This window comes from Rhinopithecus bieti, unplaced genomic scaffold (assembly GCF_001698545.2).
Source record: "Rhinopithecus bieti isolate Rb0 unplaced genomic scaffold, ASM169854v2 scaffold_19722, whole genome shotgun sequence".
Classification (NCBI taxonomy): domain Eukaryota; kingdom Metazoa; phylum Chordata; class Mammalia; order Primates; family Cercopithecidae; genus Rhinopithecus; species Rhinopithecus bieti.
In genome coordinates, this window is record NW_016809905.1 from 1,673,481 (window position 1) to 1,692,201 (window position 18,721).

Genomic DNA, 18,721 nt, shown 5'->3' on the forward strand with positions numbered 1-18,721 from the left:
CAAAATGAGGCATAAGTTTTTTAACATTTATAGAATAAAAGCCAGGTGGTTTGCAAACATATGTGGAGCAAACATTACGGATATAGAGAGATTTTGGAGATTTAATCAGATAGTTGAAACCTGGGATGGACTCTGAAGAACTGGCAGAGTTTGGACATAAAGAGATGGGAATAAAGGTGGTGTTAGTTGCAATGAGTCCTGAAGGCAGAGGTATCTAAGGCTTGATAATGTGGAAGGATTTTCTTTTTTTTGAGACAGAGTCTTGCTCTGTGACCCAGGCTAGAGTGAGGTGGCACAATCTTGGCTCACTGCAACCTCCGCCTCTCGGGTTCAAGCGATCCTCCTGCCTCAGCCTCCTGAGTAGCTGAGATTACAGGTGCCCGCCACTGCGCACAGCTAATTTTTGTTGTATTTTTAGTAGAGACAGGGTGTCACCATCTTGGCCAGGCTGGTCTCAAACTCCTGACTTCGTGATCCACCTGCCTAGGCCTCCCAAAGTGCTCGGATTACAGGCGTGAGCCACTGTACCTGGCCGAAAGGACTGTTAAAGAGACCTGACTAAGCAGGACAGAGGATACCAGTGAGCAAGCTGAGACACAGCAGGGGAGATCAAAGTGTAGCTCTGACAGTAGGAAGGGTGAGAAGTCCCAAGCCCATATTGAGATAAAATCTGCCTCTTTGTTCTAGTCTCTAGAACACCTCTAAAGTGGTGAGCTCACATGGTCTGGCGTGGAATGAAAATCTCAGATAAATAGGCTTAAAGATTTATTAAGGAAATATAATCCAGAATCCTTAAGGCAGAGAATCCAACCATTTTAAATCTGGTTGGAGGATTTGACATATACTCATGAGGTGACTGTGAAATAATTTCAAAACAGTATGTAAGAACGTGTGTGACTGGAGGGGGCAGGGACCTTATCTTTAGAGCTCACCTTGGGACTCCCAATGCTCAACACAGGGCCTGATACATTGTGAGCAACACATATTTATTAGAGAGATGAATAAATAAACATTACAAACAAGTTTTCCTTAATGGCTTACATCCTTTGATGGGCCAGTGTCTACAATAAAGCTGGGTAGATTGGCTCATTATGCTATATATCTGAAAATACGAGAAAAAAAATGTACATTAGATTTAATTGTGTTGTGTTTCTAATTGATTTAACATGTATCTTGGTTTATTTAAATTTTTAATTTACAACGCCATCTTTTTTTTTGAGACGAATTCTTACTCTGTTACCCAGGCTGGAGTGCAGTGGCGTGATCTCGGCTCACTGCAACCTCCACCTTCTGGGTTCAAGCGATTCTAGTGCCTCAGCCTCCTGAGTAGCTAGGATTACAGGCATGCGCCACCATGCCCAGCTAATTTTTGTATTTTTAGTAGACGAGGTTTTGCTATGTTGCCCCCTGGCCTCAAACTTCTAAGCTCAGGTGACCTGTCTGCCTCAGCCTCTCAAAGTACTAGGATTACAGGCATGAGCCACTGTTCCTGGCCCCATTTATCTTTTGAATAAGCTTCACCTTCACATTGTACAAAATCAAAAGTACAAAAGCTTGCACTTAAAACTGTTTCCTTCTCAGCTCTGCAGCTTAGCCATCCAGTTCTGCCCCACTGGAGATAGGCAGAATTTCCTGTCTCTTCTATATCTGTTCAGAAGTATTCTGGAAGGTACCAGTGAAGAGATAGAGATGTAGGTGTAGATGTAGTTATATTGTATTTTTACTTATTTTTCATAATGAATGTCAGTCACCCCTTCGGACCTTTCAGACACTAACCTTCTGAACACTAACCTCTTGAATATTAACTAACATATATTAGAGGAAGAAGGATGTCTGTCAGATGATCAGAATGCCTTGAAGGAAAATGAGCATTTTGATTGTTGACAATGTGATGTTTAACAGGCAGTAAAAGTAAGATAAGTAGAGGTCTTAAGGCAGACAGAAATAGATCACATTCAGGAGACTGAAGAGCCCAGCTGGCCTAAACAGTGGAGGCCTTTTACAACATAGTATTAATAAAAGATGAGATTGGGAAAGATAAAAAGGGAGGACAGTGGATGGGAGGCTTTGAATGTCTGTCTGATGAGTGCAGACTTGATGTGGAGGCAATGGAGAGCCATTGTAGTTTTCTGATGAGTGAAGTGTTCTGTAGATAGATGGTAGCAGTCGCTCAGCTGGAAAGGAGTAGAGAGAGCCAGAATCAGGATATGAGGTTATGAAGGGTCAGTTAGCCCCACCCCCCAGCTTTTTTTTAAAGTAAGGATCTTTCTTTGAATAGTTTATAATAATTTTGGACTTTGCTTAAATAATTCCAATCAATCAACAAGTCTTATCTGACGACTTCTCACCACCTTCTCCTATAACACTGATCTAAGTCATTATTGATAATCTCCCTATGTTCACTCTTGCTTGTCAACACTTAATTCTCCACGCAGCTACCACAGGGATCCTCCAGATTCCTTCACTCCTGTGCTTGAAATCCTGCAATGGCTCCCATCACCTTGGAATAAAACCCAAGTGTTTACCATGAGGTTCCTATGTGATCTTTGCCTCTCTCTCTCAATCACCTTCTCCTGCTGTGTTCAATCTCACTCCCTCTGCTTTAGCCCCACTGACCTCTTTGACTTTCCTTCTAATGTGCCAAGTTGTTTTCTTCCTCAGGGCCTTCCCTCCCCTAGAATGCTTTTCCCATAAATGCCAATATTTCTGAGTCCCAAGTATCTACTCAAATATTACTTTATTAGAGGGGCCTTCTTTGATTATTACCTCCATCTAAATCAATTATTCTCACCATCTTCGTGTGTCATTTCTATCTGTCTATATAACATCTCTATCTGACATTATAACATGTATTTGTTTGTTTAATTGTTTATTGTCTATCACCCACAGAATTCTATGCCATGAGACCAGACACTTGGTCTGTCTTATCCTTGCTTTAATCCAAGTGCTTAGAGCAATGATTGGCACAAACCAGGTATTCAACAAATACTGTCAAATAAGTGAGTAAAATGGAGATGTGACTAGTTTTTGAACTGGGGTCATCCTAAGATCTTCAAAGGGTATCATTTTCATGTACTAAAATTCCTATGTTAAGAAAAGATTTACAAGCAGAAGATTAGTCAGATTTCATTTGGCCTGAGGAGTTTAGGATGAAAGGGAGATGACAATATTTTTATTGGTGTTGAAATTTTAGATTCTTCCAATGCCTTGGAGGAAGGCTGGGGAGAGGCTAAGAGATCAGTCAGTAAAGGTGAATTTATAGAGTCATTACAAGATGCCAGTGAGAATAGAAATACATGAGACTGATTGTGTTCTTGGTTCTTCCCTTGGGCCAGGTTGCAGTGAGAGCAGATGCTGGCAAGAAACACTTACCAGACAAGCAGGATCACAAGGCCTCCCTGGACTCAATGCTCGGGGGTCTGGAGCAGGAATTGCAGGACCTTGGCATTGCCACAGTGCCCAAGGGCCATTGTGCATCCTGCCAGAAACCAATTGCTGGGAAGGTGAGATGGGCTGAAATTTTGGTCCTACAGCCTTCTGTGTCTTTCTCTGTCCCGTCAAGGATTGCTTGTTCTCCTTATAATTTGAGATGTTTTACTTATCATGAATAATTACTAATCACAGTGCTCTGGCCACTGAGCTAAGTGCTTTACAAGTATTTCCTCATTTAATGGTCATATCGGCCCTTCAAGAAGCATGGTTGCTCCCTTTGTAAAGATAAGGAAACTAAGGGCTCAAAGACATTAATGGACATATCCAAGGCCTAGTAAGAAGTAGAGATAAGATCTGAAACCAGTAGACTCTCTCCCGAGTGAGTTCTTAACCATTTTTCTGTACTGCCTTTACTGAGATGACCTTTCTCACTGCTCCCTTTGTTCAGACATTCCCAGTCTAAATTGATTGATTACAATTTTCAGCTGAACTCAGCTCCAAGTCACAGCTGCAGACCCCTGTTCTGCATCATCCTTGACCAAAGCTATGATAAAAGGCTTTGAGACCTGACTGCATAGGGCATGGAATAAAGTGTTCAAACTAGAGGAATAAAAACTGTCATTTGGCCTTTTCCTCTTCCAGGGGTCCCTTCCACGCCAAGGCTACAGTTACAACTTGTCTGTCATTAATGTGCTCTATGTTGTTTCGGCCACCCCCTGTGGCAGTGGAGTGGTTGTGAACATTTACAGGCTTTCATCACAGTGATCAGTCAGGGAAGTGGGCATCCTTTTATTATCAATCCATAAAGCACAGATAACAGATGGCCTTAGGTGGAACCTAGGTCTAGGCCTCAGTGTTGTATAATTCCACAGGGTGTTGTCTACAAGGGGTACAGTGTGAAGAGTGCTCCCTAGAGTTGTGCAACCTATAGGCTATAGAGCACTCAACTGGGCTCCTGTGTCAGGCTTCATTTCACTCCACAGGTGATCCATGCTCTAGGGCAATCATGGCATCCTGAACATTTTGTCTGTACTCATTGCAAAGAAGAGATTGGCTCCAGTCCCTTCTTTGAGCGGAATGGCTTGGCCTACTGCCCCAACGACTACCACCAACTTTTTTCTCCACGCTGCGCTTACTGCGCTGCTCCCATCCTGGATGTAAGTAAATCCCCATTCCTCTCCAGCTTTCAATCACTCGTTCAGAACCAGAGTCATGCTTTACAACTCTGCATCATTGTAATATCTGTGTGTTCCCTTTTCAGAAAGTGCTGACAGCAATGAACCAGACCTGGCACCCAGAACACTTCTTCTGCTCTCACTGTGGAGAGGTGTTTGGTGCAGAAGGTATGACCCAACTTGAGAGGTTGTATAGTTATAAGACCAGCAACACCTTTCCTGGTAGTCATGGGAGTCCTGGTTCCTATCACTACTATCGAAGCGCCCATTGCAGTACTAGACACCATCCCTCTCTACCTTTCTCCAACATTTATAAGTTCCCTTTACATTGATTTTTTAAATCACAGAAATACAAATGCATAGATTAAAACCTCAAATATTACTTCAAGGGTAACATTGAAAAAGACTTTTCTTGTTGAATATTGAAAAAGTCTCGTTCTCATCCCCAAATCCAGTTCTCCTCTCCAAATTATTTTAGCTGTTTCTTCTGTTATTTACTTATTTGTTGTTGTTGTTGTTGTTGTTGTGTGTTTTTTGGATGGAGTCTTGCTCTGTTGCCCAGGCTGGAGTGCAGTGGTGCGATCTCTGGTGCGATCTCGGCCCACTGCGACCCCACCTCCCGGGTTCGAGCGATTCTTCTGCCTCAGCCTCCCGAGTAGCTAGGACTACAGGCACTTGCCACCACGCCTGGCTAATTTTTGTATTTTCAGTAGAGACGGGGTTTCACCATATTGGCCAGGCTGGTCTTGGACTTCTCATCTCATGATCTGCCTGCCTCGGCCTCCCAAAGTGCTGGGATTAGGCATGAACTACCGTGCCTGGCCTGCTTATGTGTTTTAAATAATAACTTATCTTGTTATAGGTTGTTTTATTTTTCCAGTTTCAACCATTATGTATTGACTGTCTAGGAGGGAAGATGAGATTTAGAAATGTTATTATTACCCCACTCAGTCCCAACTTATTTCCCCTCCCCTGTTTTTTCAATGTATAATTATGTCATAATTACAGATTAGATCAGTATTCAGTGTGTGTATGTTGACAACCATAAAATACTGCTCACAAGTAAGCCATGTAGCAAACTGACTACACTAGAGTCTGGATTTTAGAGTCAGACTTCCCGGTTCAAATCTGGGTTGTGGTATTTATTCACTGTATGATGTTGTTCAAGTCATTTAACATCTCTGTACCTCACTTTCCTCATCAGTAAAATAGTCCTAATGAAATTGCCTACCTTATAGGGTTGTTATGAGGATTTAAAGACAATACAAACATAGCATTTAGAACAGTGCCAAGCACACGGAGGTATAATAATGTTAATATTATTATCACAGTGTCCTTTTTGTATAAATTCATTTTTTTCTTAACATTTGAATCCTTTATGAAATTAGCTTTGTTTTCATTGTACTTATCACTAAGTTATGTAACAGAACTGTGAAATTCTTTTCAAAATGGTCAACTGCATCTAGCAATAAGTCAGTTTTTTTTTTTTTTTTTTTTTTTTTTTTTTTTTTTTTTTTTTTTTTTTTTTTTTGCTGGAGATACCCCTCCAGGAGACTTTCTTCCTCCTGATTCAACATGAAATGATTTCTTCCTGCTGAGTAACAGTCATTCTGTTTCAGTAACTTAGAATTATATCTAGTAATTACTCTTAGAAATTCCTTTTATTACGTTCCTCTTTGGATGCTCTGTTTCCTGGGTCCCATGTCTATGTTTTATACATGTTACCACCTTTATTTTGGTGGGGAAAATCCCCTAGTAGCTTTCTGAGAAAGAATTTTTGAGAACTTGAATATCTGAAAATATTTTTGTTCTGTCATTTCCCTTAAGTTGCCTGGGGATAGAATTCTAAGTGGAAACTCTTTTCCTTCATAATTCTGAAGACATTGCTTCACCATCTTCTACCTTCCATAGTTGGCAAGTTTTTATTAAAATTTTTTTATCCTTGATCCTTTCTACATGACCCATTCTTCCCCCTTTGTGTGTTTGCTTCATGTGTTTTCTGAATTGTCTTTTTTAAAACATTTCTTCTTTTATGTTTGTTTTGAGCAAACGTGGAATCAGAAAGCGGCTTTACTTTGTTTTTTTTCCTGTCCTTTTAGAATGAACTCAGTGGGGAAGGATTTCTCCTCTCTTACAAATAAAAGCTGGTGCAATCCTCTGTCTTTTCTGATTACTCTTAAAAAACAGTTCTAAATATAAAATCAATTTAAGAAACAAAACACAAAAACTAAGCCCATAGGTAATTCGGTCTGTGTAATAGTTAAGGCTTACAGCACTTCAAAAGTGACAGCCACTCCCTCTCTTTTTTAGGACCTTCAAGCTGCAGGGGGTGAGGACAGGGGTATGGCCTTTCATTTCTCCTGACCCCACTTCGTTATCTACCACCCTCACCCTTATTGCCAGCATTGACACCTGCCTGCTGTAGGCTTGAAACACTAGGGAGGATGGAGATGAGAATGGAAGGCAGGAAGGTCTAAACTTGTCTGGGATTGTTGTTAAATTGGCTGTATGCTCTCCAGGCCTGGCCAGTGTTTAGCTCTGACCTTTTTCCCTGAATTCTTTTTGGGATTAAGACAGGTCCAACAGTGAACTCTTGATTGCCCTTTACGTGTCTTGACTGGCTGTTCTGTCCTTGTCATGTTTCTTTGAGGATTTGTTTTGTAAAGATTCTTTTTTTCAAGGGGCTTTCATTGTTCCCCCCTAGTGAACCCTTAGAAATTATTAACATGGTTCCAGATCATCTATTCCACTCAAATTTTCATAGAAGGACCGTGGATAACTTACTCTTTTCTCTGACAGCCAGTGGAGTTACAATTAATTTTTAGCTGCATGTTTCTATTCAGCTGCCATAGGCTCTTTCAGCCAGACTCACCTATGGACTTTTTCCAGGGATAACTCTGATACCACTAACTGCATCTCACTAATGCCAAGGCACACATATCCAGCTCTCTGAGTGGTCCCACTGAAGTCCCTCTTTTAACCTGAGTGATAACCTCAGGTTATCTTGATAACAGGATTATACATCATCTTTCTTGGTGGTGATGAGGTACTCATAGCACAGTTTTCTTCAAAGAAATCCTTCTCTCAGTTTTCCTTTTTCTTTTTTTCTTTTTTTTGAGACGGAGTCTCGCTCTGTCGCCCAGGCTGGAGTGCAGTGGCCGGATCTCAGCTCACTGCAAGCTCCGCCTCCCGGGTTTACGCCATTCTCCTGCCTCAGCCTCCCGAGTAGGTGGGACTCCAGACCCCCCCCCCCCCGCCGGGCTAGTTTTTTTTTTTTTTTTTTTTTGTATTTTTTTAGTAGAGACGGGGTTTCACCGTGTTAGCCAGGATGGTCTCGATCTCCTGACCTCGTGATCCGCCCATCTCGGCCTCCCAAAGTGCTGGGATTACAGGCTTGAGCCACCGCGCCCGGCCAGTTTTCCTTTTTCTTTACCTGTTTTCTCCTGAACATGAGTGAGGAATTCCAGAATTGTACAAATAGTCTTTGGCTATCTGTTTGGAGGGATGTTTTGCAGTTCAATTTGGAATTTGATATATATTACATTTTGGTGCCTTACATTTGTTTACACTGGTCTTTGCAAATACTGCTGATCCATGGTTGTCTGTTACTATTTAAGAAGGAGACACTAAAATGCTAATTTCAAACTCCATGGATATAGACAGAAATTGTTGACTGGTGGACTTGACTATACAGTACTCAAGTAAGATGCTCTGGCCATTTTGTTGAGTGACTCCTGAATATGACAATCTTAGGTCTTTTCTGTTGAGCCAATTATGTTAAAGAGATGTTCTCTTTGCCAGCATTCTGAGATTGAAAAAGGGGATGGGGGAGTGGACTTTCACCATTCAGCATGTCAACTTTTACTTAATTCCCATTTTTCAGTAGAGAGCTTGACTCATTTCTTCATGGTGTCCAACATCCCTGATCATTGAGACTCTCTTGTTCAATATTTACAGAACTAATCACTGCATCTTACCATAAGATAAGGCATCTAACCTTCTAATCGTTCTTTAGACTTTCAACCAGTCCTGTTTCAGCCTTGAAGAATACCTCATGCATTCAATTCCTGAGCCCCTCTGATATTATCGTATTCAAGATGGCTTGATTTTCATTGGCCTCTCCCATCTGTGGAGACGTAAGTTCCAGTTTTCTTACTTATGTTAAGCCAGTTGCCACTCTTATAACCTACTTTAAATTCTTGAAAATTTAGTTAATATCTCACCTGGTGGCATATCCTTTACTTTTATATATCTTTCCTTATGGATCTTTATAATTTACATAATTCCTTAACTGTCATGTTAATGATGTTTCAGGAGGGAGTAAAGAAAATCCCATGTGTTTAGGCCCTTTGCTAATATGGAGACTTTCCCAAATATCAGGCATATTATTATGTATATGGTTAAAAATAATTTATTTGATGCCACTACAGTCTTGTGAGAGCAAGTTTATTCCACATTTTACCTAGTTATAGATAAAAATAGTGAGTCTCAGGTAGGTAAAGGATTTTCTTAAAGTCACACAGTTAGAAAGTTGAAGAGGCAAGATTTCAACTTGGGTATCATTTCTGCAAGTTACATGTTTTTTATAAAACATCACAACTGCCTTTTGACTGAAACTCAATTCCTCTTCTGCTGTTGCATCTCTTTACTTTTGTGGTACCAACACAATATGCTTTATTTGACAGTAGACCCAGATACAGTGGCACTGACAGATTCCACAAGCAAAGTGCCCTGTAGTAATTTGCTTGTTCACTGGAGCTTGCTCAATGCTTTTTCACAAATCATTAGGTATTTCATTTCTAGATGATATTTTACCTAAGCAGCATTTTTCATTGACACTTAATCCAAATCATATTAAAATGTGTTACAGTAATTTATATTGTACTGGTAGCCATAAAAGTCTGAGAATTAGTTGAGTAGAACAGTCAGCAAGTGAATAGTGCCCCATGGATCATTATGATGGAGAAGTTGCCTGAAAGCAGAACAACAGGACATAGGCACATTTCAAGTAGAGACATAAGTTAGATACACATACACAAAAATATCCAATCCATAGGATGACCAGAAAGCACCACGAAGGTAACTAGTTCTCATTTTCTTGACTCAGGCCCCTTCTAGACAGACAGGGCTGATGGGGTCATTTATGGCTTTATATAAACAGGAAACAACACTTAAAACATATTTATACATAAAGTCACATGACAAAAAGTGACATTTATTAATCAGAAGCTTCACTTAGGTTGTATTTTCCTTTTATGCCTGGCTTTTGTAAAAGGTCTCCTGCCATATGGTCAGTCCATTAATTAGGTGACATCCTGCCTCACCCCAAGTGACATAGTCACAAAGAGTTTCTATAATGACAGTTTAACCACTGAGTCTCCTGGGAAATTAAGTTCATCTGTATTTTTTCATCAGTTCAGAGAATTCCTCTTTAAGGCTCAAGCCATTGGGCCTTAGCCTCCTCCCACAGGGATGAGCTCTTCAGTGTCTACCTGTGTTTCTTTTTAATTGTTCATTATCCAGGCCGTGTAGGTGCTCCCTAATTTCCCCTGTGGCTAAGAGCCTCACCAGAGTATAAACACTCTCCCTCTTTTTGTGGCACTTTTAATTGTCAGTATTTCTCATTCTTCCTCATGAGGTAATTGGTCCCAGAGAGATCCTCCAAGAAAGCAAGAGCTGAAACTTTCTTAATTTATTAAATTATGAAATGCAGGGGTATCACAGCAAGTTTGGCTGATTGCTTTTGATTCCCTTCCTGAGATCTACCTGAGTTGAAACAGAGGCTGTTACTCCCCTGTTATCCCACTCGCGAAAGCAGCTGTCCAGCAGATGCCTAGATGAGGGTCATTTCTCAGATAGTTGGCATGTCTTACAGTTTTCTCAAGTAATACCTACCTATAGGCAAGCTCAGTTTTGTGTCATTTGCTTTATGCAGCACCAGCATCACCTGGGGACTTGTTAGAAATGTGAAATCTTGGGCCCCATCCCAGACCTATTGAATTGAAAACTCAGGGTGGAAGACCCAGCAATCTGCATTTTATCAAGTTCCCAGATGAATAATGCACACTAAAGTTTGAGAAACACTATTACGCTACACAAAATGAGACAGGTGGTTGCAGGTATTTGTTGTTCTTACATAGTAGGACTTATGGTATTCAGTTTCCCTTGAATAGACTAGACATCATTTGACAGAGTAAATAAAAAGTAAAGTGAGCTCTTCTGTGTCTCAGGCATTTAGAAGAAGAGCACAGGACAGCATATAAAATTAGTAGTTTAGATTCAGATCTGTAGGCCTCAGAATTCTGCTAAACTGTCTGCTTTTTAAAGAAAGCAAAGCTGAACAAAGCAAGGCATGTGAAAAAGTGTTGAGGTAGTGGAAAAACTGCAGCTATATGGTTTGGGTCCCAACACCTAGCTGTTTCTATTGCCATGTTGTGATCTGGCTGCCGTTATCAAAGCTGATTTCTAGAAATAGTGTTTTCTAGGTGGTCTGCTTTACAGAACACTGTGCATGCTTTGCTTACATGCTGTTTTAGTGGAGAAGAGGTAGAACTCTCATATTTACAAAATTATTTGTGCTCAGCTGATGCTGTCAGTTCCCACAGAGAGGTCAAAGTCAGGATGCATTTAAGTTAGAGGTATGACATTGAAGTTAGGCTTTGAAGTTAGGCCTAGATTTGAATCTCAGCTCCTCTACTGACTAGTCAGGTGTAAATTCTCTAAGCTGTCTTTTCTCATTTGTTAAATGAGGCTAAAGCCTACTTCAGAAGGTTGCTCTGAAAAAATCTCATTTTAATTTAGTACTATAGACAGAGCCTTCAGTGGAACCAGTACAATGCAGATGCTCCATAAATGGGATTGCTGATAATATAGTCTTCATTTTAGGTGTCTCTCTAAGTAAATACTAAGGAGGTTTCTTACATAAAAGTTAATCCATTTATACATATTCTAGTCAATGCTGAAGTGAGACTCTAAACTGCCATATACTCTGGAGCAGATGATCTCAAGTATGCTATTGTAATATTGTTCTTATGTCTGCTCATTCAATATGTATTTATTGAGCAACTACTATATATGTGTCAGGCATTATTCTAAGTACTAGGGATATAGTGACAAAAAGGAAAGTTCTTGCCCTCATGATTAATGTATTCTGGTGGAGGAGACAAGCAGTAATCAAACTAGTCAACTAACTACTACCTATTCTGCATGGTTAGAGAGAGAGTGATTAGATACTATTTGAGACACAGTGGTTGAGTCACTTTTTCTCTTAAGCAGACCCCTGAGGTAAGCAAAGGACTAAGCCATTTGGGTATCTCAGGGAAGTGAGTTTCAAAACAGAGCAAATATATCACTGGAATAAGTGCTTAAGGATTAATTAGTTAATTTTTTTTTAAGTGTAAAGACAATAAAAACACCTTGCAGAAACTTTTGTTTTTAACTTATTACCCTGTTAACCTCAAGCAATACAAAAAACTTTTCCTTCCAATGTTTTCTACATTTTCATACATGGGCACACATAAGTTATTGTGTGCCTAAAATTGTTTTTTTATGCTTAAGCATTTCACCATGTTGTTTCATCATAATTTCATAATATTTTATAATAATTATAACATTATCAATTATTCCATTAGGGATTTATATAAACAAAAAATAAAATACTATATGCCTAAAGATTTTCACTGAAGCATTGTTATAGTTCCAAACATTGGAAACAACTAAATGTATTAACAATAGTATCATATTTAGATTACTTCTGGTGTTTAGTAGTACTGTAATGAATATCATTAAACATAATGTTTTCTTCTTTTGAATTATTTGTATTAATTAATTCCCAGGACTTAGATGTCTACACCTTTTTTAAAAAAAACCTTGATGTAGATTATCAAGTGACTCTCCAAAAGAATAATACAGTTAATATTATTACCAGGAATATATGAATATATGGATCATTCCATATATCTTCTAGCATTGAGTATATTTATTTAACACTGTTTTTACTACTTAGCTAAAATGAGAAAATCAACTACTGATTAGCAAAAATTACGAATTCATTGTTTTCTTTTGAGTTTCCTGACTTACTCATAATGTCCAACATATTATTATTAAAAGTATCTATTTTGGGGCTATTTGTTGATTTGTGAGGTGCACTTGTTTTAAAAGGTTTTAAAAAACATTCACTATGAGTTTCTCATTCTCAGTGTAGCTCCATTACCTGGACATGGGATCAGGAAGACTCAAGCCAAGAGTTTTCTAATATGTGTCTAACAGTGAAAATTTCATGTATTAAAGAGAAAGTTCTTATACCTCAACAAATTGCTTTCTAAATGTTTTTATTATAGTACAGTTTAAACATTAAAATGCTTCCTTACCTAGCTTCAATAAGTGTAAGTGTTTTGCCAAATGGATTCCTCTATTAACTTTCACCCATCCATCCACATTTTTTCTTGCTGGAATATTAAGAAGCAAGTTTAGAAGTCATGTAATCTCATGAAGAATAGGTTTCAGGTGGTGGGTGCAGTATACTTCTTGTTGAATCACATCAAGAGGTATATAATGACTGGTTGACCACTTTTATTGATAACTAACATTGACCACTAGATTTAAGCAGTGTCATCCTGATCCATTTTAAAGTTCCCCACTGATGACTATTGCCTAAATCCAATGGAATAGGCGGTAAAATGCTGAATTTTCTATTATTCCTGCTATATTTATTAGCTGAGTTCTACAAAAACTTTCTATCATCAATTATTGGATTATCTTGAAATATATCTCACACAGGAAAGGTGAGATAAGTGTTTGACACTTTCTGTTATTAAGAGTAATTATAAGGATAATAAATGGGTTCATTAACAATATCCAATGGAAACCAATAAATTTTTAATTTTTAAAAATCATTATGCACTCATGGAGTTACATATACTTGGTATAATTTGATCTATTGAAGTAGTGTTTTTTAATGCTCACGTTTTTTTTCATCTGAGGTCAGAGGTAGCCCCTTCAATATGGTTACTGTATCTTTCTGATATGATCCCAGTAATCTTCCTATTTCCTTGGCACAGCAAGATACATCAGGCCTATCTTGTCAACTCTGCCACATACTTGGAATCATCCATTTCTCCAAAAAGACTGCTTCAGTGAGGGTATTTAAAAATTAAGAGTGTTCATTCTTTCTGGGATGTCATTTCTTCTACGTTTTTCAGTGGACAGAGCTTCAGATCTACTTTCTAAGGTTTTTAAATTTTGTAGAGACAGGGTCTCACGCTGTCTCCCAGGCTGGAGTGCAGAGGTGCTGTCATAGCTTGCTGCAGCCTTGAACTCCTGGACTCAAGCAATTCTCCCACATCAGCCTTCTGAGTAGCTGGGACTACAGATGTGTACCACCAGGTCAGGCTAATTTTTGAAATTTTTTTGTAGAGAGTGGTTCCGACTATGTTGCCCAGGGCTCATCTCAAACTCCAGGCTTCAACTAGTCCTCCCGCCTCAGCCTCTCAAAGTTCTGGGAGTACAGGCAGGAGCCACTGCACCCAGATAGAACTGTTCTTTTTTTTTTTTTTTAAAAGGAAAGTAAGTCATGGGTTCATACTAATATATCTGATATAGTGTAAGAATACAGTTTTGTTTGATTACTTGTGTCTTTTTTAATGCTGGAAATCTTGTTTTCCAAAGCCATTAATATAATTATTTGCTTTATTATACAATCTACCTATAATAATTTCAAAAAATACATAAATATTATAAATGAACCAATTATTTTTATTGTGTGTATATATATGCATGTATATATAGTATTGTATTATTTTATTGTATATTTTTAAGGTACACAACATGATATTTTGATACACACAGTGAAATATTTACTACAGTTAGGCAGATTAACATACCCATCCTCACTCATAGTAACCCTTTTCATGTATATGTGGTAAGAGCATCAGAATCTACTCTCAGCACATTTCTAGTATACATAAAAACAGTTTAAGATTTCTTTTTAGCTCGTTTTGTCTTTAGAATGCATCATTAGGACTGTACACTCTCAACATTATCATTTAAAGTTACTTGAATGAACTATTTCTTTTTTATTATTGTACTTTACGTTCTGGGGTACATGTGCAGAATGTGCAGGTTTGTTACATAGGTATACACGTGCCATGGTGGTTTGCTGCACCCATCAATCCGTCATCTACATTAGGTATTTCTCCTATATTATCCCTCCCCTAGCCCCTGGCTCCCCATTAGGCCCCAGTGGGTGATATTCCCCTCCCTGTGTCCATGTGTTCTCATTGTTCAACTCCCACTTATGAGTGAGAACATGGGGTGTTTGGTTTTCTGTTCTTGTGATAGTTTGCAGAGAATGATGGTTTCCAGCTTCATCCATGTCCCTGCAAAGGACATGAACTCATCTTTTTTTATGGCTGCATAGTATTCCATGGTGTATATGTGCCACATTTTCTTTATCCAGACTATCATTGATAGGCATTTGGGTTGATTACAAGTCTTTGCTTTTGTGAATAGTGCCGCAATAAACATACGTGTGCATGTGTCTTTATGGTAGAATGATTTATAATCCTTTGGGTATATACCCAGTAATGGGATTGCTGGGTCAAATGCTATTTCTGGATCTAGATCCTTGAGGAATTGCCACACAGTCTTCTACAATAGTTGAACTAATTTACACTCCCACCAACAGTGTAAAAGCATTCCTATTTCTCCATATTCTCTCCAGCATCCGTTGTTTTCTGACTTTTTAATGATCACCATTCTAACTGGCATGAGATGGTATCTCATTGTGGTTTTGATTTGCATTTCTCTAATGACAAGTGATGATGAGCTTTTTTTTTTTATATGTTTTTTGGCTACATAAATGTCTTCTTTAGAGAAGTGTTTGTTCATGTCCTTTACTCACTTTTTGATGGGGTTGTTTTTTTCTTGTAAATTTGTTTAAGTTCATTGTAGATTCTGGATATTAGTCCTTTGTCAGATGGATAGATTCCAAAAATTTTCTCCCATTTTGTAGGTTGCCTGTTCACTCTGATGATAGTTTCTTTTGCTGTGCAGAAGCTCTTTAGTTTAATAGGATCCCATTTGTCTATTTTGGCTTTGGTTGCCATTGCTTTTGGTGTTTCAGTCATGAAGTCTTTGCCTATGCCTATGTCCTGAATGGTATTGCCTAGGTTTTCTTCTAGGAATTTTATGGTTTTAGGTCTTACGTTTAAGTCTTTAATCCATGTTGAGTTAATTTTTGTATAAGGTATAAGGAAGGGGTACAGTTTCAGTTGTCTGCATATGGCTAGCCAGTTTTCCCAACACCATTTATTAAATAAGGAATCCTGCATATGGCTAGCCAATTTTCCCAACAGTGTTTATTAAATAGGGAATCTTTCCCCATTGCTTGTTTTTGTCAGGTTTGTCAAAGATCAGATGGTTGTAGATGAGTGGCATTATTTCTGAGGCCTCTGTTCTGTTCCATTGGTCTGTATCTCTGTTTTGGTACCAGTACCATGCTATTTTGGTTACTGTAGCCTTGTAGTGTAGTTTGGAAGTCAGGTAGCGTGATGCCTCCAGCTTTGTTCTTTTTGCTTAGGATTGTCTTGGCTATATGGGCTCTTTTTTGATTCCATATGAAATTTAAAGTAGTTTTCTCTAATTCTGTGAAGAAAGTCAATGGTACCTTGATGGGGATGGCATTGAATCTATAAATTACCTTGGGCAGTATGGCCATTTTCACTATATTGATTCTTCCTACCCATGAGCATGGAATGTTTTCCCATTTGTTTGTGTCCTCTTTTATTTTCTTGAGCAGTGGTTTGTAGTTCTCCTTGAAGAAGTCCTTCATATCCCTTGTCACATATGTATACACGTGCCTAGTGGTTGGATTCCTAGGTATTTTATTCTCTTTGTAGCAATTGTGAATGACAGTTCACTCTTGACTTGGCTCTCTGTTTGTCTGTTAATGGTGTATATGAATGCTTGTGATTTTTGCACATTGATTTTGTATCCTGAGACTTTACTGAAGTTGCTTATCAGCTTAAGGAGATTTTGGGTAAAGACAATGGGGTTTTCTAAATATACAATTATGTCATCTGTGAACAGAGACAATTTGACTTCCTCTTTTCGATTTGAATACCCTTAATTTATTTCTCTTGCCGGATTGCCCTGGCCAGAACTTCCAATACTATGTTGAATATAAGTGGTGAGAGAGGGCATCCTTGTCTTGTGCTGGTTTTCAAAGGGAATGCTTCCAGCTTTTTCCCATTTGGTATGATAATGACTGTGGTTTGGTCATAAATAGCTCTTATTATTTTGAGACCTGTTCCATCGATACCTTGTTTATTGAGAGTTTTTAGCATGAAGGGGTGTTGAATTTTATCGAAGCCCTTTTCTGCATCTATTGAGATAATCATGTGGTTTTTGTCTTTGGTTCTGTTTATGTGATGGATTACATTTATTGATTTGTGCATGTTGAACCAGCCTTGCATCCCAGGGATGAAGCCAACTTGATCGTGGTGGATAAGCTTTTGATGTGCTGCTGGATTCAGTTTGCCAGTATTTTATTGAGGATTTTCACATTGATGTTCATCACAGATATTGGCCTGAAGTTTTCTTTTTTTGTTGTGTCTCTGCCATGTTTTGGTATTAGGATGATGCTGGCCTCATAAAATGAGTTAGGGAGGATTCCCTCTCTTTCTGTTGTTTGGTATAGTTTCAGCAATGCTATCAACTCCTTTTTGTACCTATGGTAGAATTCTGTGTGAATCCACCTGGTCCCGGACTTTCTTTGGTTGGTAGGCTATTAATTACTGCCTCAATTTCAGAACTTGTTATTGGTCTATCCAGGCATCTGACTTCTTCCTGGTTTAGACTTGGGAGGGTGTATGTGTCCAGGAATTTATCCATTTCTCCTAGATTTTCTAGTTTATTTGCATAGAGGTGTTTACAGTATTTTCTGACGGTAGTTTGTATTTCTGTGGGATCAGTGGTGATATCTCCTTTATCATTTTTTTGTGTCTATTTGATTCTTCTCTCTTTTCTTCTTTATTAGTCTGACTAGCAGTCTATTTATTTTGTTGATCTTTTCAAAAAACCGGCTCCTGGATTCACTGATTGTTTGAAGGGATTTTCATGTCTCTATCTCCTTCAGTTCTGCTCTGATCTTAGTTATTTTTTGTCTCCTGCTAGCTTTTGAATTTGTTTGCTCTTGCTTCTCTAGTTCTTTTAATGTAATTTTAGGGTGTCGATTTTAGATCTTTCCTGCTTTCTGTTGTGGGCATTTAGTACTATAAATTTCCCTCTACACACTGCTTTAAATGTGCCCCAGATTGTGGTACATTGTGTCTTTGTTTTCATTGGTTTCAAATAACTTCTTTATTTCTGCCTTAATTTTGTTATTTACCCAGTAGTCATTCAGGAGCAGGTTGTTCAGTTTCCATGTAGTTGTACGGTTTTGAGTGAGTTTCTTAATCCTAAATTCTAATTTGATTGCACTTGGTCTGAGAGACTGTTTGTTATGATTTCCGTTCTTTTGCATTTGCTGAGGAGTATTTTACTTACAATTATGTAGCTGATTTTAGAATAAATGCGATGTGGTGCTGACAAGAGTGTATATTCTGTTGATTTGGGGTGGAGAGTTATATAGATGTCTATTAGGTCCACTTGGTCCAGAGCTGAGTTCAAGTCCTGAATATCCTTGTTAATTTTCTGTTTCATTAATCTGTCTAATATTGACGGGGGGGCGTTAAAGTCTCTCACTATTATTGTGTGGGAGTCTAAGAGTCTGGGTCTTTGTAGGTCTCTAAGAACTTGCTTTATGAATCTGGGTGCTCCTGTATTGGGTACATATATAATTAGGATAGTTAGTTCTTGTTGCATTAATCCCTTTACCATTATGTAATGCCCATCTTTGTCTCTTTTGATCTTTGTTGCTTTACAGTCTTTTTTTATCAGAGACTAGGATTGCAACCCCTGCTTTTTTTTTCTTTCCATTTGCTTGGTAAATATTCCTCCATCCCTTTTTTTTGAGCCTATGTGTGTCTTTGCATGTGAGATGGGGCTCCTGAATACAGCACACTGATGGGTCTTGACTTTTTTTTTTTTTTTTTTTTTTTTTTGAGACAGAGTCT

At 38.5% G+C, this 18,721-nt stretch overlaps 1 protein-coding gene across 1 annotated transcript in view; it reads left to right on the forward strand.

Annotated features, from left to right (window-relative positions):
* Positions 1-18,721, forward strand: part of LPXN (leupaxin) — a 47,580-nt gene that overhangs the window by 22,503 nt on the left and 6,356 nt on the right. The window contains exons 5-7 of the mRNA XM_017890804.1: positions 3,336-3,503; positions 4,416-4,589; positions 4,694-4,775. Coding sequence (XP_017746293.1) covers positions 3,336-3,503; positions 4,416-4,589; positions 4,694-4,775 — 424 coding nt within the window. The remainder of the gene's footprint in view (positions 1-3,335; positions 3,504-4,415; positions 4,590-4,693; positions 4,776-18,721) is intronic.